This window comes from Peromyscus leucopus, chromosome 3, assembly GCF_004664715.2.
Source record: "Peromyscus leucopus breed LL Stock chromosome 3, UCI_PerLeu_2.1, whole genome shotgun sequence".
Taxonomy (NCBI): Eukaryota; Metazoa; Chordata; class Mammalia; order Rodentia; family Cricetidae; genus Peromyscus; species Peromyscus leucopus.
The window spans coordinates 101,626,609-101,651,308 of record NC_051065.1 but is presented as its reverse complement, the minus strand read 5'-3'; the positions used below and the strand labels follow the sequence as shown (position 1 = coordinate 101,651,308).

At 40.0% G+C, this 24,700-nt stretch overlaps 1 protein-coding gene across 5 annotated transcripts in view; it reads right to left on the bottom strand.

Moving 5' to 3' along the window:
- The window catches only part of Alms1 (ALMS1 centrosome and basal body associated protein), a 119,931-nt gene that overhangs the window by 89,193 nt on the left and 6,038 nt on the right, over window positions 1-24,700 (bottom strand). For 3 of the 5 annotated variants that reach the window (XM_037203861.1, XM_037203860.1, XM_028860201.2), the window contains exons 2-6: window positions 16,961-17,086; window positions 15,434-15,629; window positions 7,352-7,469; window positions 4,637-5,958; window positions 4,030-4,145 (exon numbers count right to left, since the gene is read on the bottom strand). In XM_037203861.1, the coding sequence (XP_037059756.1) occupies window positions 4,030-4,145; window positions 4,637-5,958; window positions 7,352-7,469; window positions 15,434-15,629; window positions 16,961-17,086 (1,878 nt within the window). The remainder of the gene's footprint in view (window positions 1-4,029; window positions 4,146-4,636; window positions 5,959-7,351; window positions 7,470-15,433; window positions 15,630-16,960; window positions 17,087-24,700) is intronic. The other 2 variants (XM_028860202.2, XM_028860203.2) reach the window with 2 other exon arrangements.

Genomic DNA, 24,700 nt, shown 5'->3' with positions numbered 1-24,700 from the left:
TCTGGTTTCCAAGGGCACTGAATATATGTCGTGCACAGATATACATGCAGGCAAAACATACACAAAATAAAGTACATCTTTAAAAGAACAAGTACTATTCACCAATCACCTACCTCCCCAGCCCAACACACTGGGGAGTTGTACCAGTTACTTACGGACATCTTCTTCCCAAGTGTGGTGGCATATGCCTGAAATCTTAGAAGACTGAGGCGAAAGGATCACATGTTTGAGGCCAGTGGAAGCTAACAGTGAGATCTGGGCCAGTCTAGTGACAGGGTGAGACTTATATTCTCAGCCATTTGCGTTCATATACAGATCCTATTTTGTCTGGTGAAGACACCATTGATGGTTCTGTGGTTTAGAATACTTCCTTAGAGAATACTGCATATCGGTAACTAGTGGCATTAAAGCATAAACGTGCATAAATCTCCACTGAATTCATAGGATACTTAGGTAAAAACATACAGCACTATCAGGTTTATAAAAGATTAGTCTAGTCATGCCCTCTCAGAAAGGAATCCAAAAACAAACAGCATAATTTCATGTATTTATTTATGTCTGTTTATTTACTTATTTAGAGACAAGATATATATATATATATATATATATATATATATAAAATGAGGCAGAATCTCATGTAGCCTGGGTTGACCTCACACTCCTCCCTACATAGCTGAAGCTGGCTTTTAACTCCTGATCCTCCTGTCTCTACCTCTCATGTACAGAGATTATAGACATACACTACTTATATTTCTTGTTTGTTGGGTTTTCAGTTCTCAAGAAGTTGGCAGCCAGGTATATGAATTAATATTTTACTTCTATTTCCCTAAATACTTTTCTAAGCCTAGTAGCTCTCTTTTGGGAAAGTCCTGTGCCTTGCAAAGAGAAATCTAATAGTGTCAGGAAACATTTTTCACTGTCATAACTGGTGAGAATAGGAGTGTAGGATAGGGAGCTGCTAGAGATGCCAGAAAACAGACTAAAATACAGTGGTTCTCTAGATCAAATAAATATATAATCCAAAATATAAGTGCTGAGAAGCCCAAAATTTTTCTTTCTTTCTTTCTTTTTTTTTTTTTTTCTGGAGCTGAGGACCGAACCCAGGGCTCTGTGCTTGCTAGGCAAGTGCTCTACCACTCAGCTAAATTCCCAACTCCGAGAAGCCCAAAATTTTTATGACAAGAATCCCACTCTTAAAGATTTTTTTTTTTTTTAGTATAGCTTGCGGGAGGAAGGCAGAGTAGAAGGATGGGAGGAGATGTAGGTGGATCAAGAGAGTGTATTAGTCTTCTCCCACTGCTTCCAAATAAAGGAAGAAAACGTACTACAATCTGAACTTCAATAAAATGTGGTATTATCAAACCTTCAAATCTAAAGAACTATTAGAGCAGTTCCAAAGAAAATACATATAACTTTGTGACCTGTTGGCTATAGCCAAATGAAGAGATAATAATGTAGAATAAAAGGATGAGAAGTATTTAACAGACCAACAGATCTGAGGGAACTATTTGAAAATGAAAGGAACCAAGAGGAAAATGTTAAGATTTATTTCCCATTTTTTAAGTTTGTGTGTGCAGTGCTGGGGGATAAACCCAGGGCCTTGGACATGCTAGGAAAATGCTCTTTCACTAAGCTAGGTCTTCAGCTCCTTAATTATCATCTTTTTAATATTTATTTTTTATTTATTTGTTTATGTATGTATGTTTATTCCATGGAAACAGGTGCCCTCAGAGGTCAGAAGAGGGTGCTGGACCCCCTGGAGTTTTGGTTACAGGTGGTTGTAAGGCACCTGTTATGAGTGCTAGGAACTGAACTTAAGTTCTCTGGAAATTCCTATTTTAATCAATGAAAAGAGAATAAAAGATGAGTAAGAAACTTGAGAAATGCTAACACTCTTTACAGAAGCAGAGTCTGCAGGATCAGTCTGATTTGGAGGAAAGTATGAGCTCTCTTAATATAAACAAATTGCATTTGAGGTGAACATAATGTTCCTTTTAAAAAAAAAAATTCATGTAAAATACCATAAAGGGCCTAACTCAGAAAACATTATCATCTAAAAGTACAATTGATAGCAATCTAGAAAACTAGACCTCCTTTTTTTTTTTTGTTTAGTTTTGTTGTTGTCGTTTGTTTGTTTGTTTGTTTTCAAGACAGAGTTTCTCTGTGTAGCCCTGGCTGTCCTGGAACTCACTCTGTAGACCAGGCTTGCCTCAAACTCAAGAGATCTGCCTGCCTCTGCCTCCCAAGTACTGAGATTAAAGGTGTTCACCACCACTGCCCAGTTAGAAAACTAGACCTCTTGAGGAGAGGGTTAGCCGTTCGATAGAAGGCAGTTCATCATACAGTAGTTAAGAACATAATGAGGTTACTTTCCTATTGGTATCCTTGTATACTGAATCATGATCCTAGAAGTATTCATTGGAAAACTGGATGAAAATAATCCACACTAATCCAGTTTGAGAGGACAGACTAAGTGAACTACCATGTACCTGTGAAGCTCTTGGCACTGCACTGGAGCGGACTGTCAGCCATTATTTCTATCCCGACTCTCACCATATTGAAAATTCAAACAATGTCTATTTTAGAATATTAAAGAAACAAAATTGACCCCATAAAACTTTCTTACATAGTCAACAACCTATACATAAAAGGAAAACTCTTCATGCTACCTTTGTTCATCTTCTCACATCGACCTCTAAACCTGAACAAGATACAAGGACACATCACAAGTGAGACCCGTTTGGTACTGACAGCACCACACAAACAAGGGTGGGACTCAAGGAAACTGAAAGCCAAGATGGTCCAAAGATCCAAGCAAATGACGCCTTACAAAGTATTTTAATAAGTCCCTAGAGTCACTCATTTTCTAGTACAGACACATGATAACAGTGGCATAAACAGATTTGGGATTGCAGGGGTACAAGCTTAGGCAGTTCATAAGAGAAGGAGGCAGTTAAATCTCTTCAGAAAGACTGACTAGTTTGGATTCTAAGCACTGTCGTATTCTTCCCAGGAAAACAATGATGCTTCACATTTTCTTAAATGTCTGAAGTCAAAATTTTCAAGAACTCTAAACAGAAATACTTGAGTATCTCAAGGCTGGTGCACTAAAGACCAGAGGGAAAGCACAACTGAATGTCCTCATGAATATGTCTAGTTTTCACATGTTCCAAAGATTCTTGCTGGCCCAACACGAAAAAGATACCTCAAGATAAAGGGCCCAGTGTGGTTGGTGGTGGACATCTTCAATCCCAGCACTTGAGAGGCAGAGAAGGAGAGCTCTCTGAGTTCAAGGCCAATCTGGTCTACAGAACACTCTCCAGAACAGCCAGGACTACATATAGACACCTTGTCTCAAATAAAAAAAAAAAAAAAAAAAAAAAAAAAAAAAACAGATAAAAAGCCTAGACTTCCAAAAGACACCTTTTTCTAAGACACCATAAAACTCATGAAGTGAAGCCAGGCAGTAGTGGTGCATGCCTTTAATCACAGCACTCAGGAGGCAGAGGCAGGCAGATCTCTGTGAATTCAAGGCCAGCCTGGTCTATACAGCAAGTTCCAGGAGAGCCAAGGCTATACAAAGAAACCCTGTTTGGCAATATCAAAAGTGTCATGGTCTGTGAAACAATCTTTCTGTCAACACTTAGTAGATCATAGTCCTGGGTATGAACTGAAGACCACACTGTGAGTCAGAATTGGTATCAAAAGATAAATGAGCCTTTGACTTTCATTTTTCTTTTCAACTAAAATATTCCTTTACCTATCCATAAAAAATGTCAAGTAGAGTAACTTACAGACTTTTCAAAATGGCTTTCCTCAGATGATAGTTGTGAAGTAGGTAGCCTAAACAAGGAGCTGTCATAAAGATAATCAAGCATTGTCTCTAAATCTTAGAGCTCCAAGTACTCACCAGTTAAGCCTTGTAGATTCCATGTCTGGGAAATTGTAAAAAGTAAAAACAAACACCATTTCCTGAATCAGTACTGAAAAAGATCATATTTCTACAACTACCATTTCACTGTATCTCACCTTTCTTTGCAATTCAGCAACTTTTTCACTGTGTACATCAGCAGTTTTATATAGGCTGGAGTACTCAACATCACCATGCAGAGTAACGATGCCAGACTCAGCCTTCCCCTGCAGGCCTTTTAAAAAAAAAAAATAGTCATGTTGCATAACTGTATATACAATGAAGCTAGACTCAGCTTGGCCTTCTTCAGCTACCAGCATACCTCTTAGCTCACTGTAATCAGTGATGCATCACCAGTCAGTGTTAAAGCAAAGTGGGACTTGCATCACATGCTGCCAAGTTTGCTGACAAGCTGTTCCACACAGGAGAAGACAGAACCTTCAACAGGGTTACTATAGTTTACATCCTTACCAAATTATAGTCTGAGGAATCTGCAACTTCTTTCAGAGATCTGCTACTTTAAATCTTGTAAAACCCAAGAATCTGAAGGTGATACTTTCATTGTAAAAATAATGTTTGAAGATCCTACCTTCTCTGCAAGGTCAAGATTGCTTACATCATACTGAAATGAAGGTGACTGTGTTTCCCCAAGACTAACAGCCCTGTTGTAAGCTTTTTCACTTAAAGGAGATGACTTAAGCCCTGGAATAACAGAAAGAGGCTTACTGAGCATGTTCTGAGGAGCATTAGGGGGTGACTTTAAATCTGGATCCCAGGATAGGGAGCTACCACCATCATCTTCTTTATGCAACAATGGTTTTGAAGCTGCTGGTTCAAACACCCCAGGAGTAGACTGGTGTTTTGGATGCTTAAGCTTATCCATGAAAGACTTTTCATCATTATAATTTAATGGGGGAAGATCTGGTTTTGGGGGTTCTCTCTCTTGGCTGTCATCTGCTAATGGCTTATTGATGTCAGTTTGGATTTCACTTATAGGACTCTCTTGCTTGGAAGGCTCAATTGAGGCAATAACTGCCTCAAAGGCTACATTTTCAGTAGCATCAACATTTTTCTCACCAAAAGTAGAAGCTGCCTTTTGGTTTCTTTCCTCTTGAAAATATAGTTGTTCTGCTGTCTCATCCAAGTTGGATTTAACTGTCTGAAGGGGACCATCAGAAACCTCCAGCTTAGAGATTTCAAGTCCTCTGGAGAGTATATGTGCTTCTGAAACTCGTTCATGACTATCAGGGACGGCACCCATCCCAATAAACTTTATCTCAGGAGATTTGGCATGCTCCTCAGATGATGCCAAAATATTTCTAATCTCCTTTTGCTTAAAATATTGAGATAATTCTTTCTGCAGATCTTCATTTCCTCCAAAGCTGTCCAAAGGATCCATCTTTGGACTCAGATCATCCTCACTTGGAGTCCTTAAACAAACACTCTCAAGATGGTTAACAGAGGTAAAGGGATCCCCTTTTCCTCTTTCCAACATGCATCTCAGGAAAGAATAGGATGTTTTATCAGGAGGAGGAGGAATAACTTCGCATGGGAAGGAAGCCTGGTCCTTACTAGCCAGACATGCTTCTGTCTGTTGGAAGGCTTCCTGTTTCCAATACTGAGTATGTGAACAAACAGAATCAAAATCATTGTGGGTTTTAGCACCTATGCTTTCATCACTAACATCGGATAAAGTGGAGGTGGAAACTTGGTCTTTATCAGCCAAGTTGCCTTCTGGCTGCTGAGTATCCTTTTCCGTCTGCCATGACATAAATGAAAGCAGGGCATCATAATGATCAGAGTCCTTCGGGTCTTTCAGGTCATCAGGAGCATTAGATGGTGCATTCTCTCCATTGTTCTCTTGTTCAGACGGGAAAAGAGAGTGCTGAGACCCAAAAGTTGTGCTACCTGTAAGTGGATGTTGAGATATACTAAGGCAACTGTTAACTAAGTCTGAAGATGTTTCTGAGGTGGCCTGGAATAAAGCTTCACTAACTTCTGACGGCCGAGCAAGCCATTCAGAATCTTCCGACTTATCAGGAATCCCTCTGAAAATACAAAGTTATAAAGAAATAATTAGCGCCTTGATACTTTAATTCTTAAATACTAACAAAAAAATACAAACCCAATTCACTAAAATCAGGTTTACTTGAAAGTGCTTTTTTGCCAAGCGGTGGTGGTGCATGCCTTTAATCCCAGCACTCGGGAGGCAGAATTCAAGGCTATCCTGGTCAATTTCAGGACAGCCAAGGCTACATAGAGAAACCCTGTCTCAAAAAACAAAAACAAAACAAACCAACCAACAAACAAAAAAGTTCTACTCTTCAGCCGGGCGGTGGTGGCGCACGCCTGTAATCCCAGCACTTGGGAGGCAAAGGCAGGCGGATCTCTGTGAGTTCGAGGCCAGCCTGGGCTACAGAATGAGTTCCAGGAAAGGCGCAAAGCTACACAGAGAAACCCTGTCTCAAAAAACCAAAACAAAAAAAAAAAAAACAAAAAACAACAAAAAAAAGTTCTAATCTTCAATTCCTACAAGGCAGTTAAAGATTAAACAAAGAAAATATTGCAACTAGTGAACCTGATATTGCCTCGACATTCTCTAAAACAATCAATTTGAATATTACAAAAAAAGTTTAAAAATCTGAAATAACATTTTAATAAGGTTTACTATTTTAAACACATGCTACCTAGTATGAATTATATTCATCTAATTTGCATTTCTCTGCTTACTGGTCAGTTTATTATGCTTATGGTCTACTCCCAAAATACTACATAGCTTAATCACTTTGATAATCTAATGTTAACAGAGAACTCTGCAATGTGATTCTAAAGTAATACATAGTATAATGACAGAGGGTATACAAGTTTACTTTCTAAACATCTAGAGTTTTGAGTTTAAGGTAGAGTTTTCTTTCTGTTCTAACAGAAAACAAAGCCTTGGACAATTCTAAGTATGTTTTTGAAGAATTACAGGACGTCCTTCCATTTTGAATGTTCTAAAAGACATCATTTGAAATTTATTATAAAAATCTTACTTGATATTTGCACATAGTATAAAGAAAGCTAACAAGACTGATTCAATAACAGCTGAGCAAAATGAAAGTACAGACCAATCAGTATCCTAGAAATGACTGCTTTCTTTGCAGAATTAAGGCAGGATGGAGGGGAAGGACAGTGGCAGCAAATAGAGAGATTTAGAATAAGGAAACTCAGGATACTGAGTATGCCTAAAGTGCTACACAAACCATACACCATTTCTAAATGAACTGCAGTCACCTGGTACATCTCTGCATGCAAAACACTGCACCAATTTAATACCAAAATGGGATAGGAATACCTAACCCCTACTCCCAATCCCACTTTAGCTTGAAGCCATTAATACTAATAACAACTTACAATAAGAGTAGAAAGTTTAGAAGGCAAAAAAATGAATCACCCTACCTCAAAGGTGCAAATTCTTGTTCACTTTGTTGAAACAAGGAATCGGACTCAAATTCCTGGTCTTGTGTTAAACATGTCAGCAAAGGCAAATCAGAACCAGCAAAGTTATCCTGTATGACTGCAAAATTTCAAATGTAAAAAACGCTGAGCATTCAAGAAGTGCAGTATTTGGCGTACAATTATAATACTTTAAAGCATCTAAACATGCTACCACCTGGAAGATTCTACAATCATTACAATAATAATTACAACAGCAGCAACCATCTATGGCACCTGAAAAAGCCCAAGCATTTAGCACACAGTATTTCATTAATCCATGACAACTTAAAAATAAGTACCATTTACTAAAGCTTATAGGTGAGGGAACATGATTACAAAATCTAGCCGGGCGGTGGTGGCGCACGCCTTTAATTCCAGCACTCGGGAAGCAGAGCCAGGCGGATCGCTGTGAGTTCGAGGCCAGCCTGGGCTACAAGTGAGCTCCAGGAAAGGCGCAAAACTATGCAGAGAAACCCTGTCTCGAAAAAGCAAAAAAAAAAAAAAATCTAATATTGGGCTGGAGAGATGGCTCAGAGGTTAAGAGCACTGGCTGTTCTTCTAGAGGTCCTGAGTTCAATTTCCAGCAACCACATGGTGGCTCACAACCATCTAGAATGAGATCTGGTGCCCTCTTCTGGCCTGCAGGGATATGTGCAGGCAGAACACTGTATACATAATAAATAAATAAATCTTTTTTAAAAAATCTAATATTATTAAATAATTTCATATGTAAGGGTAAATGCCAGAATTCTGACTTCTTTGCAAATTACTATATAATTTAGGTGTTTGTTGACAATTAAAGCATGTCTCATTTTATTACATTTTTATTGTGTGTGAGTGGTTAGGTGGGTGGGTAGATGTGACCATGCAATAATGCTCAAATGGCAATCAGGAGACAACTTGCAGTAATCATTTCTCTCCTTCCATTATGTAGGTCCCAGGGATCAAACTTAGATCAGGTTTGGCAGCAGATGCCTTTGCCTTTGCCTACTAAGTCATCTTTCTGGCCCCTGAATCTTAAGTAATATAAAAACGTATACCATTATATCAAAGTAAAGGGCTCTTAGGTGATGAGGATCAAAATTATATTCAAAATAATATTAAAACAAGACCTGCCTTCTAAAATATATTTTTGTTTTACAAAATAGCTGTCTAGAAAATGATGTACAATGTTAATATACAAGTAACAGTGTGGCCAGTTTTAAATAAACATTCCTTAAATCTTCTGTTTAAGCTCTACTATGAGAAGATATCACAAAAACAAATACTCTTTGGAGTTCTAGTTCTGAAATATATAAAATAGGTATGCTACCTAAAGAATATGAAAACTTGCTTTAAAGAAAAAAACACCATGGTTTCCTTCCATCTTAAGTAATTCTTTGTTGGTGGTGGTGTTGGTGGTGTTGGTTCAGGGAGGAGTGATTTAGTTTTTGGTTTTTTTGAGACAGAGTCTCTCTATGTAAGCCCTTGGCTATCCTATAATTCTCTATATAGATCAGGATGGCACAAACTCAGAGATCTACCTGCCTCTGCCTCTCCCTCCCAAGTGCTTAAGAAATTATGTCATTAAATATATAAAAAACTAGTATAAAATCCTTATTCCCTATAGCACTTAAACAATTATAAAACAAAAATTAAATATTCATAGAAATAAAAACAGCAGCCTACTAAAATTGGCTTTAGTGATATGTTGCTAAAACTAAACTGTTTTTTCAACATGAATTTAATAATTGCTACAGCACACTTTCTTGATTTCAACTATGTACACAGTGAGGACTCTGCCCTGGCACCAGCCTTCACCCTGGAATTCTCACGAAGAATTTTTGTTCACAGGGCTTTATCGTCCCTCACTTGGGGCCTTAATGCTCTCCCTGCTCTGAATTCTGCACACTTGCTTGATTCCTCTAAAACTCCACCAAGCTGCTTTATCACAGATATATCCTCAACGACAAGCAAAGTATCAGCTACTCTTAGTGGATATTCAAATTAAAACTATTTACTGAACTGGTTAAAAATAAGAACTGGGGGGAGGCACTCACCAACCTAAGACAGAGCACCTGTGTGGCCTGGGCAGGCGTCTCCATGACGAGTAAGGTGACCTGCTGATGTCCCATGCAACCCAAGTCAGAAGCTCATAAAAGCTCCTAAGCTTTTAATAAAAGGGGGACATGTAGGTCCCTGGCCCCCGTTTTGGGTAACTGTTGCCTTTTGTGGACCTTGACCTTGATATCCTCCCTATGCTAATTTCCTGCCAGGTTCCCACCCTCCTGAAAGCTAAAGGGAAGTTCCTTGTCTGTGTATCCTGAATAATGGGCGTTAAGAGCTTAGACACAAGATTGTAAAACATCAGTAGCGAACTTCTGCCCTCTGGGGTTCTCCCATTGTGCTGTAAACCTGTAATTAAGACCTCCTCCCTCTTCAATAAATGACATTCGGCATTTAAAATTAAAAATATATATATATTACATATATACATACTGCGAATGTAATCTATGAATACCACAAATGTGATTAATATCATGTGTTATTAATGAATATCATGAGTGTAATTTAAAGAATTAAATAAATTCTTTTTTTTAAATGAATAAAAATAAAAAAGAATAAAATTAAAAAAAGAGAATAAAAAAAATAAGAACTAGGTAGTAACTTTCAAAATAAAATGTTAGTTAATAAAGTGCTTTTGCTCAAGCATGAAAACCTGAGGTCAATTCCATGAACTGATGTAAAAAAGTTAGACATGGCCAGGCGGTGGTGGTGCACACCTTTAATCCCAGCACTCAGCAGGCAGAGCCAGGTGGATCTCTGTGAGTTCAAGGCCAGCCTGGTCTACAAAGTGAGATCTAGGACAGGCACCAAAACTACATAGAGAAACCCTGTCTCGAAAAAGAAAACAAACAAACAAAAAAATTAGGCATGGTGTTGCACACTAGCAAGTCCAATGTTGGAGAGGTAAAAATGGCAGGTACTGACTCACATGGCAGGGAGCCAGTCACATCAGTGAGTTTCAGGCCAGTGAGTGACCTTGTCTCAAAAAAGAAAATGGACAGCTCCTAAGGAACAATACCTGAGGTTGATCTCTGGCATGCACAAGCACAGTATACATTTGAAACATACACACACAGGAAAACTTTTTAACATCAGAGAAAATGTAATATGGTTCATCTTTGGCACTGACTTAGAAAATCATTTTTGAACCTTCAAAGCAGATGATCTTCACCACTGGAAGAATCAACAAGGTTTTGAAAAAGAAACTGGGGCTTACACCACAAAGGACTTTGGTGGGTATAAGAAATTATTTTCAATTAACTAGGTATACTGAGCATTTAAAGAATCTGGTAATCTGTTTTAAAATGAGTTATCTGGGGCTGGAGAGCTGGCACAGTGGTTAAGAGCACTGGCTGCTGCTATCCAGAGGACCTAAGTTTGATTCCCAGTACCCCCATGCTAACTTACAATCATTTGTAACTCCAGTCCCAGGGTATCTGACAACCTCTGTCACTCGGGTGGTGCACAAACACATATGCAGGCAAAACACCCATACACATAAAATAATATGAAAAATAAATAATAAAATTGAAAATCAGTTATCCCTAACCAGGTTCCAGAACTTACAGAAATCTTTACTGTTAAAACTTGGTTTTTGCCTTATGATTATCTCTTATAACCACAGCTGAAAACTAGAGACTGAAATATTCCTTCTAACCTTGCTTTTACTAACATTGGCAAGCTGTAGCTAATTTGATATGTTCAGATTTAGCTTAAGTTAAGCCTAAACAACAGATGCCTAATTTAGATATACCTAAAAGATTTTGTTCCCCCCATCCTCAAATGCTTCAGAGGTCTGAGAATATGACATTTTAATAAAAAAGGATCTCATGGCCGGGCGGTGGTGGCGCACGCCTTTAATCCCAGCACTCGGGAGGCAGAGGCAGGTAGATCTTTGTGAGTTCGAGGCCAGCCTGGTCTACAGAGCGCGATCCAGGAAAGGCGCAAAGCTACACAGAGAAACCCTGTCTCGAAAAACTGAAAAAAAAAAAAAAAAAAAAAAAGGATCTCATGAAAGAGACAGGGCAGCTCCTGGCTGCATCCTGTCTCTCCTCCAAGAAGAAGGATGACTGCAGAAGAATTTCCACCTGGAAGCTTGCTTTAAATGTAACAAAGCCAGTCACACAGGGAAAATAAATAAATAAATAAATAAATAAATAAATAAATAAACAAATAAATAAATAAATGCTTTGAACTTTAAACCACTACTAAGACCCTGTCTAGACTGTGGACAACAGAACACTGGGGAATCGACTGCCCCACTTTGCCAAGACAAGGTAGGTCTTTTCCACAGGAAAGTCTGTCAGAGCTTCTGAACTTGGCAGCTGAAGACGGGTACAGCCTTGGGACTTCTGTCCCCAGTGACCAAGGAGAAACCTGGGATTGCTGCTTAGGTAGCTGGAAAGCTGTCTCACTTCTGCTTAAATGTATCCTTCTCAGACCTGATGGCATTTGATGACTAGGGTACTGACAGACTTGCCACTTTAACAGCTCTCCCCACCCCCAACCCCAAGGCTACAAGCACCTTTGTAGCTCATTAGTTAAGTTTCCTGTTAAAAGTACAGACAGGTGTGCCTCATTCACAGATTTCTTGGTACAGGATAAACAGGTTTTGGATGCAACTTTGGAGGTTCAGAGTTTTAGTTTTGATAAATGCAGTTTTGATAAACTGATAGAGCTCTGACTACAAACAATCCAGGCTTCAACATCACAACTTGACAGCTTCACACAGTGGCCTCTCTGGGCCTCCATTCAAGGACATCCCTGACACATGCCTGGCCTCAGGAGCTCTCCTTAGGCACAGGAGCCAATTCCATAAACCCTTTCTTCTATCCTTAACTCTAAGGCCAGACCCACATAACTGAAGATACCAAGTTCTGCTGCTTGCTGGGGCTAGAACAGGACCCCCTTGTTCAATTATAACAACTTCACCAGCTTTCTGTTTTCAATGCTTTCCTTCACTGCCTAAGCCTAGCTGTCCTGAAACTGGATCTGTAGACCACGATGGCCTTAAACTCAGAGACCTTTCAATTACATCTTCACCAGCTTTCTGTTTTCAATGGTTATTCTTCACTGCCTAAGCTTGGCTATTCTGGAATTTGCTGTGTAGACCAGGCTGGCCTCAAACTCAAGAGATCTACCAGCCTCTGCAGTGTTGGGATTAAGGCTTGCACCACCACACCCAGCTCTAAGCTTTTCTTTAGTTCCTTTTCACAAATTGGAAGTTTAGCTGGGTGGGATCTTCCCTGAGCTCACCACTCCCTTTATTCCATTTCTTTCTTTCTTTTTTTTTTTTTTTTTTTTTTTTTTTTTTTTTTTGGTTTTTTCGAGACAGGGTTTCTCTGTGTAGCTTTGCTCCTTTCCTGGAACTCGCTTTGTAGACCGGGCTGGCCTCTGCCTCCCGAGTGTTAGGATTAAAGGCGTGCACCACCACCGCCCAGTTTATTCCATTTCTTAATCTATCTCCTTGAACACAGGATTCAGCTCCATTCCACTTCCTGGTGCTCTTTTTCTCCTCAAATTTTATGTTTTGTATTTTGTCCTACTCAGCTTGCTCTTTTTCATTATAAATCTTCATTAGAGTTACCACTGAATAACTCCATGACAGTCTATACTAGGCTGTTATGAGATTTCCTCTGTCAATGAAATTAATCAAAATCTCTTCACTTTATCCTCAGGCAGACTCAGACAAGGGCAAAAAGCAGCCACATTCACCAAAATATCACAAGACTGGTCTCTGGGCCACATACTAACATTCTTCTCTGAAACCTCTTGAGCCAGGTACCCACAGTTCAAATCACACTCAGCACCACTGTCTTTCATATTCCTACTAGGACGGCCCATTAAGCAGTGCTTAAACCACTCAACTGCTTTTCTAATCCACAGTTCCAAGGCCCATATTCCTTCAAACAAAAGCAAGGTCAGGCTTATCACAAAAATACCCTAGTCCTTAGTAACAACTCCTGTTTTAGGGTTTCTATTGCTGTGAAAAGACACATGCAATTCTTTCACATACATGTGAAGAGACTATGGCAACTCTTAGAAAGGAAAACATTTAATTGGGTGGTTTATAGTTCAGAGATTCAGTCCATTATCATCATGGTGGGACATGGCAGCATGCAGGTAAACATGGTGCTGGAGAAGTAGCTCAGAGTCCTACATCTTGCAGGCAACAGGAAGTGAAAGACACTAGGCATGGCTTGAGCATATATGAGATCTCAAAGAGCACCCCCCACGGTGACACACTTCTTCCAACAAGGCCATATCTACCCCAACAAAGCTACACCTCCTAATAGTGACACTCCCTATGGGTTTTGGGGGGCCAATTATATTCAAACTACCACAGAGGTCAACACCTTTCTCCAGAGGGAAGCCTACAATTGACTTTAACAATCAGCATCAAGTAACACTGCACTAGCATCCTGGCTTGCACATTAACTTGTTTTGAAAAGAATAAGCTCAACTGGGTCCTAGTCTGCTTCTCTACAAAATTCTATAAAACCATCTTTATGGTTAAATCCCTTGATTTGAAAGGTACTTGAAGTTTATCTTTGCAGAGAGCTAAGAAAGCCATTTTACACTAACAAACAAAAAACAACAAACAAACAAAAAAAAACCAGTAAAACCTATCTCAAAGAAATGACTCAATTTCTTCGTCTTAATCGTTTTGTTCTCAAAGTTGAGGATAATAATGGCTTAGAATGACTCTAAGAATCAAATAAGGTAAATATATACAAACCTAGACATATTTGGGAAAATAGAATCTTAATTGAGAAACTGCCTCCATCAGATTGCCTGTAGGCAAGTCCGTGAGGCATTTTCATGATCAATGATTGACATGGAAGGGCTGAGCCCACTGTGGGTGGTGCCAACTGTAGGCAGGTGGTCCTGGTTGTATTAAAAAAAAAAAAAAAAGGCATGCTGGAAAAAAAAAAAAGAAAGAAAGAAAAGAAAAAAGGAAAGCAAGCTGAGCAAGCCAAGGGGAACAAGCCAGTAAAGTGTTCCTCCCTGGTTTCTGTTCCAGATCCTGTGAGCCCCTGCCTTGGCTTCTCTCAATGGGCTATGATCTAGAATATGTAAGCTAAATCCTCCCTAAGTTATTTTTTCATCATGATCTTGATCAAAGAACAGAAAGCAAACTATTTAAGACATATAGACACTTATTTGTCAGGAAACATTGAGTCTCCACTGATGAGGGAACACCAATCAAAGATAATACGTGACTTTTCCCAAGAGCAACTGTGCTATGGAAGACTAAGGACACACAACTGCTGTGGAATAATAATGCTTTTGTACACTGGTTTAATAAAACGCTGACTGGCAGGAAGTATAGGTGGGATAGGGAGACAAGGAGAATTCTAGGAATTTAAGTGTAAGAGCTAGTCAGTAGTTAGCTTGAGCTAATGGCCAAGCAGTATTAATTAATATAAGCCTCTGTGTGTTTACTTGGGTCTGAGCAGCTGCGGACCAGGAGAGACACAGAAAAACTTCTGCTACACATACCCATTAGAATGGGAATGATCTCCTTTTAGCCTTCTTTGAATAATGGAGCATACTAAAATGCATATTTAATACAGCTAAGCCAAACAGCCAGTGTGAAAAACCAGAACCAGCTATTTTTTTTTTTTTTTAGTATAGCTCTACAGAGATCCTCAACTAAAATGGATTTAGTTGGGAACAAGGCTAGAAGTGCCCCCACACCCACACCCACCTCCCCACCTCCCCATCCTGCACATCCCCACACATAGTTTTTAGAAATATAAACTATTACCTCTGGTTAGACAAAGAGGCATTGGGGCTGGAGAGAAAGCTTGGTGGTTAAGAGCACTGGCTGCCCTTCAGGCCCAACACCCATAATTCCAGATCCTGGGAGTCAGACATCCTCTTATGGCTGCCATGGGCACCAGACACAAAAATGGTGCACAAACATACATGCAGGTAAAACACCCATACACATGAAATAAAATAAAAGATTAAAAAAAATTACAAAGGCATTACCTAGCAATGAAGAACAGAAGAGATCTAGCTTTGGTTCCATGACTCGACGTTCTGACTGAGCCAATTCACCTTTCTCCAGGGAGGGGAAATTTACTGCTTTTGTTTCTTCTATTCTCACATCAATCCCGCTCGGGGATGTATTCAAGGCTTGGGAAGAATCCCTTTCTTGAGGAAGATGATGCCAAGATTCTGCTCTCTGAAACAATTTTAAAGGAAAAGATGCTCAGTCATTAACTGAGTCAACACATTTACATTTAGACTACTGTCTACTCAGCATATTTAACAATGTTCTCACCAGAGTGGAAAAAAGGAAGTTGTTCCTCTATGTCCTTCTACTACATTAACCTCCTTCTAGACCACTTCCAATCACTCCCATATCCTAGTACCAAGTAGTCAGGACACTTGTGTTATATTTTAAGTTCTTACTGTTAAATCAATACATTTGGTACTGCATGACAAATCCATAATGTGGTTATTTAAAAAAGCAAAAACGAACAAACCAAAAAACTGAACAAATATTTCCAAACCTAAAGCTACAGAATTCCCTGGACAAAATGGGACAGGTACTTCACAAAATAATTTAGCATATTCTTGTAAAGTTAAATATACCATTATAATATAATTTAGCTGATCTCTTCCTAGGTATTTACTTAACAGAAATCAAGTCATGTTTACTCAAAAACAATGAAAATTTAAAGAGTTGATGCATGCAACATGGGCTAATTTCAGAAGGAAAGAAATCAGATTTTAGAAGTCCACACACTATAATTCTAAAAAGGCAAAGCAGAGATACCAACTATAGGGTACTTGATTTAAGATAAGGGACTAGAGAAGAAAAGGATCAAATAGCATTCAGAAACTTCTGTCTATAATAGCAATGCTATATGTCTCAAGCATAGTGATATTTACGTAACTATCTTTCAAAGCCCATCTGACAAACTGTATAACTAAAACAGTTCACTTTTCTATATTTTATTTATATTGAATATATATAAATATAAATTATAAATATATAAATAGAAAGTATAAATCAATAAACTTTGCTGTTTAAAAATGGAAATAGACAGCTGGGTAATGGTGGTAATCCCAGCACTTAGGAGGAAGAGGCAGGAGTATCCTTGTGAGTTTGATGCTAGCCTGGTCTACAGAGCAAGTTCTAGGACAGCCAGGGCTACACAGAGAAACCTTGTCTAAAAAAAAAAAAAAGAAAGAAAGAAAGAAAGAAAAAAGGAAATAGACACCTTTCCTTTTAAAATATTCTATTTATGGTCAGGAAATGACCACAATGTTTCAACTTGTATGTTAAATATCCCATGAGATAATGCACATACACAAAAACACTTTGCAATACTTTTGAAGAATGTAGACTATTGAGATCAAAAAAGCAGGGACGAGCTTTCTGGTGTACATAAAATTATGTAGCCCTATTAGAACACTGAAATAGTAAAGTAATTCACATTTTCACATTCTTCATATTATAGCATTTCTCTGTGGCTGGTAAAAAGAAAGAGTTTGCTGCAGACGTACCTGATCCTCCCCAGGATCCCACTGGACTGTTGTTTCCAGTGGCACTGTACTGGGGTTGGAAAACTCTGCTCTAGAATTGTCTTGATATGAAGACTCCTGCCACACATGGCAAGTCAGTGGAACAACCTGAAAATCAAAGCATACTTAAGCTGAATAATGCTGGGACTGTACAATACAAAATTAACCATGCTCGAATACACTTTTCACTCTATAAAATGCTTTCATGTTGCTATAAAATGCTATTCTCTAAGCATAACAGCATTACCAGCTTCATCAGAAGCAGCTGTAACTACCCACAAGAGACTCTCAAGACTGGGCCTGTTGACCTTCCTATAGGGAAAGGCATTATAAGGCAGGCAAACATAGGAAACAGTTTAGTGGCTTGGGACCCTATTTAGTTTGGATTATGTACACACACACCCTTGTGATAATGCACTTGACAGCCTGTTCCTTCACATGCCTATAGACACACATCCCTCTCCATACAATGTAGCTAACAACCTCAGAACCCCTCCACTCTCCACCTACACTGGGCTTCATGTACACTTCACTCTGAACAATAGCATAGTTTCTCTGACACAACAACAATCAAATTAGACCATTTCAAGAATAATCCCAATGTATCTGGACAGAAAGAAGAGAAAGGCTAATCTGGCCTGTACTGGTTTGGGGTGCATGTACACTAAGACAAACCATGTTGTTCCAGTGAATATTTTTGGAAAATGGCTATTTATAATCTTATGCCTATGTATAATTTTTTAAGGTTTTAAACAGATATATAATTTATAAATCTTTATCTTCAAGATCTTATTTTTTAAATGCCGAATGCCGTTTATTGAAGGAGCCTATGTATAATTGGGCACGCATATGAATCAAATCAGACGCATTATGGGAAGGGACATGTGCAGTAGGAAAAATATATATGATCTAATCTAACAATTAAAATAAGAGAATACCCAAAGTACACCTGAGTGTACTCCTTCTTAAGGGCCTTGAGTACTCTTCATATGACCCTCTCTGATCTCATGCTCCTCCTGTAAGCTCGATAAATACATTTGCTCACAAAGCTGGACTTGGAATAGTTACTCTGGCTTATCAATGATGATGTCTGGGCCTGGGCTGCTGCTGAGGCCAATGTCTGTGTTCATGGCACTGATTTAGCTACGGTCTGTGTTGATGTCTGAGGTCCTGATACCACCAAAGGCAGAGAGGATAGGGCTGTATAGAGCTGGTCCTGCCTCTTACTAGCTGCAACACTAGGGAGAACTGGTCCTGCCCCTCACTGGCTGCAACATTCAGGAGAGAGGGCCCCATATCTCACCTGGGCAGCACAACAGAACTGACCCTGTTTGCAGAGGCATGGGCAGGTCACACTCCTCTTGTCTGCCATGTGGTGGCCTGAGGGAAAGATGTCCCCTCCCCTCACCCCTCAACACCTGCAGCACTAGGGAGAACTGGCCCTGTAGACAGGGGTGCGGGTGAGCCAGCCCTGAGGGGGTGAGAGGGACGTAACTGGTACTGCCTCCCTCATCAGTGTGTGGTGGTGGGAGCGAGGGGAGACGCCCCCCCTTTGCCCTACTACTCCAGCTGTTGCGGCCCCCCCCTTACCAGCTGCAACACTCAGGAAAGCAGGCCTGTGCCTTGTCTGGGAAGCACAGTTGCGCTGTTGGGGGCGGGGAGGGGGGGCAGGTTAGCTGCCCAGGGAGTGAGCATTAGAGATCTAGCTCCACCCCTCATCTGCCATATGGTGGCATTAAGAGGAAGAGATTCCCCCACCCCTAGAGCCTGAGGTTGTAAGATCAGGAGAGCTGCTCCTGCCCCACACTAACGGCAGCACTCAGGAGAGCAAGCCCTGCACCTCACCTGGGCAGCACAGGAGAGCCAACCCTGTTGGCAGAGGCATGGATGAGCTGGCCCTGAGGGTGTGAGAGTGGGATGCTGGCCACACCCCTGTCTGCCATGTGATGGTAAGGGGGAGAGAAAGTTGCCCCCCCCATCCCTGCCTCCTGTGGTGGGCAAGGGTTCTGACCCTCTCCCTTACCAGCTACAGCACTCAGAGAGTGGCCCCTGCACCTCACCTGGACAACACGGTAGAGCTGGGCCTGAAGGTGTAGGTGTGGAAGAGCAGACCCTGAGGGCGTGAAAGCAGAACTGGCCCCTTCTCTAGCTCATCTCTGTAAGGGGTGAACTAGCCAGGGCAATGCAGGAGAGCTCCCCCTGGTGGTGAGGACAGGGGAGAGCTGGCAGGCTGACCAACCCTGCAACTACCCAGGCCCAGAACCAGGGTTGTTATGAGTTGGCCCACCCTAACAGCCACCCATCTGTGATCTGCTGGAGGATGTGAAGGGACCAGCCCGACAGACCCAAGGCTGCAGGATCTCCACAATACAGGGCAACAGCAGGACACCCAAGAGGAGTCCCTGTGAGGGCGCAGCACTGATAGTGTAGCAGACACCAGACCAGTGACTCTGCAATGAACACTTGCAAGTAAAGATATACGAGCAAAAGGGTTTACTGTGTGACTCACTGTGTCACACTACAGCTTCCATGATGAGATTTTCCCTTTTTAAAAAATTTTTTTCTTTAAATTTTATTTTAGGGGGGAGGTTGCAAGGGCAGAGGGTGAATATAAAGGGATGGGAAATGAAGGCGATCAAGATGCATTATGTGAAAGACACAAAGAATAAATTAAAGAAAGTTAAAAAACAAACAAAAACTCTGCATCAGCCAGGAGGAAAGAGAATCCAAAAGATCTAAATTCACGTTACTGATTTCTGTCTAGAAGCAAAACAGCTAATCTACTACCAATTAACAAGGAAGAGGAGAGAAGCTGTAAAATGAGTGCAAATTTGAGTTTACAAGAAATTAACAAAAGTCAGCAGGGCTAAATAACAAACAGGGCACTAAAAATTAGAGTAGAAACTGTAGAGGTCGCTCAGTTGGAAGAGCGCTTGCCTAGTATATACAAAGCCCTGGGTTCAACCTCCAGGACCATATAAACACCCCAAGTGTGGTGATACAGTCCTATAGTCCCAGTACTCAGGATGTGGTAGCAAGAGAAACATGAGTTCAAAGTCTTCCTCAGCTAGTGATTTGAAGCTAGCCTAGGCTACAAGATACCCTTCTCTAAATAAATAAGGTGGTAAGATAACTCAGTAGGTAAAGGCACTTTCAGTTAGCTTGACCAACACACTGCTCAATCCTGGTACCTATACCCACATAATAAAGAAGGAAGCTGATTTTCCTACATTATCCTCTGACCTACACACACAAGAGTGTGAACATGTGAAGGCACATATATGCACACAAACACCAAGTGCAAGAGATTAAATAGAACTGGATGGAGAGTTGTTTCAGCTGTTCAGTGCTTGCTATTCTTCCAATGGACCTAAATTCAATTCCCAGTATCCATATGTTGAAGGATGCTAACAATCAATCACCTGTAATGTAACTCCAGATCCTGGGGATTCTACATATTCTTCTGGCCTCATGGTCACCTGTGCTCAAATGTGTGTGCACTCATGCATTTGCATGCACACACACATACACAGAGAAAAAATTTTAAAACCTACTTTTTAAAGCATGCGCAATAAGCTAAGGTGAACAATTAAAGTCAGGAAGACAATGTCAGAACAAAATGAAAATATCAACGGAGACATAATGATTTTAAAAAGTGACAAAGCCTAGAGGGTTGGAGAGGGAGCTCGGCCAGTAAAGAACCTGCCTTGTGAGCACAAGGATCTGGATTCAATTTCTATTATCCACATTAAGAGAAGAAAGTAGCTGCTTCAAGCCAGTAAGAGACCCTGCCTTAAAGGAGGTAGATAGCTTTTCACAGGAACAACATGCAAGTCTGTCCTCTGACTCCACACAGGGACACACACAGGCACACAAATCTGCATGCACACATGCACCCACAAATACTAAACATGCACGTGTACATGCACACACACACAAAAATTTAAGTAACAAATTTTGGGGATGAAAAATAAATTAAGTGAATTGAAAAAAATTCACTAGAAGGGTTTAACTATAGACTTGAACAGAAAAAAAGTCAGTTCATCTGAAACAACCACATCTGAGCAGCGAAAAATGTACAAAATTAAATAAATAAAAGTCAACAGAATCTAAGGGACTTATAAACATGATCAACCTGACTCCATATTATTATGGGAACTCTAGGTAAAAGAAAGGAAAAATGGGCAATGGAGCTGTGGTAGACTGTGGGAGCCAAAATTACTCAGGGTCAGAGAATCTGAGCTTGCTTTTACCCAGCAGGCCTGCAGAATAGGATGATTTGGCCAGGGGCGTGTTTACCAGTTGTTTGGAAGGGTCTACACTTGGCTGTATGGTTGTGCTTTCATCTTGCAAGGGGAAGGTCTCTTGCCTCTCCACTTGGCATATTATAAAAAGCCCTTTTGAATAAAGCTCTGAGCGGCAGCTGGGTATTGACCCAGGGCCCTCCCCAAGCTATCCTATGTCTCTCTGTCTTTCTCCTCGTCGTCGTCTAGGTCTATCTTTCTACCTAACATTTCCTCATTCCTCTCTCTTCCAACCAAGAATCCTTTGAAAGGTGGGAGCAGGTCGTAGCTGGTCGCCCACAGACTCACACAGTGGACTCACTGGTAGGAAAGCTTATCTCCTATATTATGCAAGTCCCAAACCTCAGTCAATGCTGCAAGAAAAAAAAAATTGCCACTCTGTGAGCTGAAGGTAGTACTCTATAATGGTCAATGCCCAGTTCTGTGATTCCCTGAAGTATACTCAATAAACAATGTTTACCATCAATACTTACAATCACTTAGGAGGCAAAGAAAGATTGCAAGTTCAAGGTCGGCCTGGACTATACAAGCAATCTCTATTTCAAAAACAATGAGCCAGGCTGTGGTGGTATATGCTGTTAATCCCAGCAGAGGCATTCAGTTCTGGGAGTTTCAGGCCAGCCAGGGCTACACAGAGACCCTGTCTCAAAAATAAAAACAAAAACAAAAAAACAGAACCTAAAAAAAAAAACAACAAATACTTTTTAAAATGTGAGCAGACCAACAACAAAGAAAGTGAATTACTCAAAAATATCACCACAAAAGAAAAATCCAGGATCAAATAGCTTCACTGGAGAATTCTACCAAATATTTAAAGAATTAACATAAGTCATCCTAAAACTCTCCCCATCCCCCAAAGGTGGAAGGAATCCTGCTATATTATTCTATGAAGCCACCATTGTCTTGACACCAAAGCCAAACAAGGAAGGATGCTAAAAGGAAAGAAAACTTTAGACCAATATCCCTAATGAATATTGATGTAAAAATTCTCAACAAAATAATAGCAAACAAAACCCAGCAACACATTAAGAGTATTATATGACAAGACTAACAGGATTTATTCCTGCAATACAAGAATGATCCACACAGAAAAATTTATCAATATAATAAATACATCACATTAACAGAAGGAAGGATAAAAGACACATGATCACCTCAATTAAAATAGGAAAAGTCCTTGACAAAGGCAAGCACTGTTTCATGATTTAAAAAAAAAAAAAAAAAAAACTAGGAATAGAAGAAAACTACCTTAGAATAAAGTCTATGATGTGAAAGGCCCACTCAAATATCATACTCAATATGAAAGACCTAAAGAAAATAATTCCTCTAAGGTTTTAGAACAAGGCAAGGGTGCCTTCTCTTGCCAGTTCTATTCAACAAAAAAGTAGAGGTCCTAACCAGAGCTGTCAGGAAAAGGAAAGAGGCATACAGATTGAAAGGAAGACAGCTGAGATGATCTTATATATACAAACCCTCAAAAACTACAGAGAGACAAACACACATTCATTTGTGCATACACACACACACACACACACACACACACACACACACAAACAAACAAACAAATACACACCACACAAGTTGCTAGAATAAACTAATTCATTAAAACTGCAAAATCAACATGAGAAGATCGGTTACAGGGCTAGGGAGATGGCACAGCTGGTAAAGTACTTTCCATTAAACATTAGGACCTAATTTGAGGTTCCTCAGCACCATGTAAAAGCCATGCATCTGTGATCCCAGAATGGGATGGGGGTAGAGCATGGAAAGAAATCCCCAAATCTCACTGGCCAGATAGTCTAGCTAAATCAGTGAGTTCCAGGCCCAGTGAGAAACTGTCTTAAAAGGTGGGGGACTAGAGAGATGGCTCAACAGTAAAGAGCACTTGTTAGAGCAGAGGATCCAGGTTTGGTTCCCAGCACCCACAGGGCAGCTCACAACCATCTATAACTCCAGTTACAACACCCTCTCTGAACTCTGTGGGCACCAGATGTACAGATATACATGCAAGCAAAGCATTCATACATAAGAAACAAAATAAATACGTCTAAAAAAATTTACTAAATAATAAGGTAGACAGTAACTGAGGAGAGCTGACCACTGGCCTCCACACATTTGCATATATACATGCATGCATACATACATGAAAATGTATATACATATCACACACACAAAATCAGTTACATTTGTGTATACAAGTAGCTATCCAAAGAAAAAATGAGAAAAAAGTTTCATTAATATAGCATCAAAAATCAATCAGCAGCCAGTAATCTCAGCTTTGGCAGAGGGAGGGCTTAGAGTTCAAGGCCAGCCTGGGCTATAGTAAGTTCCAGACCCCACCTCACAAATATAAATAAATAAATAAATATAAATAAATATATAAATAAATAATATTTTTTTAAAAAAGTCAGCTGGGCATGGTGGCACATGCCTATAATTCCAGTATTTAAGATGCAGAGGCAGCAGATCTCTGTGAGTTCCAGGCCAGCCTGGTCTACAAAGTGAGTTCCCAGATAGTCAAGGATATTACACAGAGACACACTGTCTCGGAAAAACAAAAACAAAAACAAAAAAGTCAGTTATACATAAGTAAACACTTAAGACTTGTATCCTAAAGAGTATAAGATTCTAATGAAAGATATTGAAAAAAGCACCAACAGCCAGGCATGATGGCACACACCAGCCTGATCTATATAGTTAAGTTCCAGGCCAGCCAAGCGAAGCTATACAATGAAATCCTCTCAAGAGAGGGGAAAAAGAAAAAAGTACAAATAAACAGACAGCCCATGTTTGGGGATTATAAGAATTAATATTGTTAACATGTCCATACTGCCCAAAGCAATACACAAAGTCAATAGAATCTCTATCAAATTCCAGTGGCATTCTTCATGAAAATTTAAAACCAAAATATCCCAATATCCATCTGGAACCACAAAAGATCCAAACAGTCTAAGCAATTTTAAGAAAGAAAAAGCTAGGTGTTATTATTTCTTAATTTCAACTACACATGAAAAATAAAATGAATTTTTTTAATGTAAAAACTAAAGTCATAAAACAAGAAAAGCAGGGAAAAGCTCTTTGATTCTGGTCTTGGCAATGTCTTGCATATCACACCACAAGCTCAGGGCACAAACTAAAGAGATGGAACTGTAGCAAACTAAGAAGCTGCCCAGCAAAGGAGACCACCAAGTGAGAAGGGAAGCTGCCAAGGTGATGCTCAGGGAAGAGCACTTGCCTGACACTCTGAGACCCTTAGTGCACTATCGAGCACAGGGCAAAAAGAGAGAGAAAAGACAAGAGGGACCAGACAGCAGAGGGAAGGAGAAGGGACAGAAACAGAGGAGAGGAAGAAGAAGAACATAAAGAATGGGAGAAAATAACTGCAGTCTTTGCAAACTCTGTATCTAATCTGTTTCGC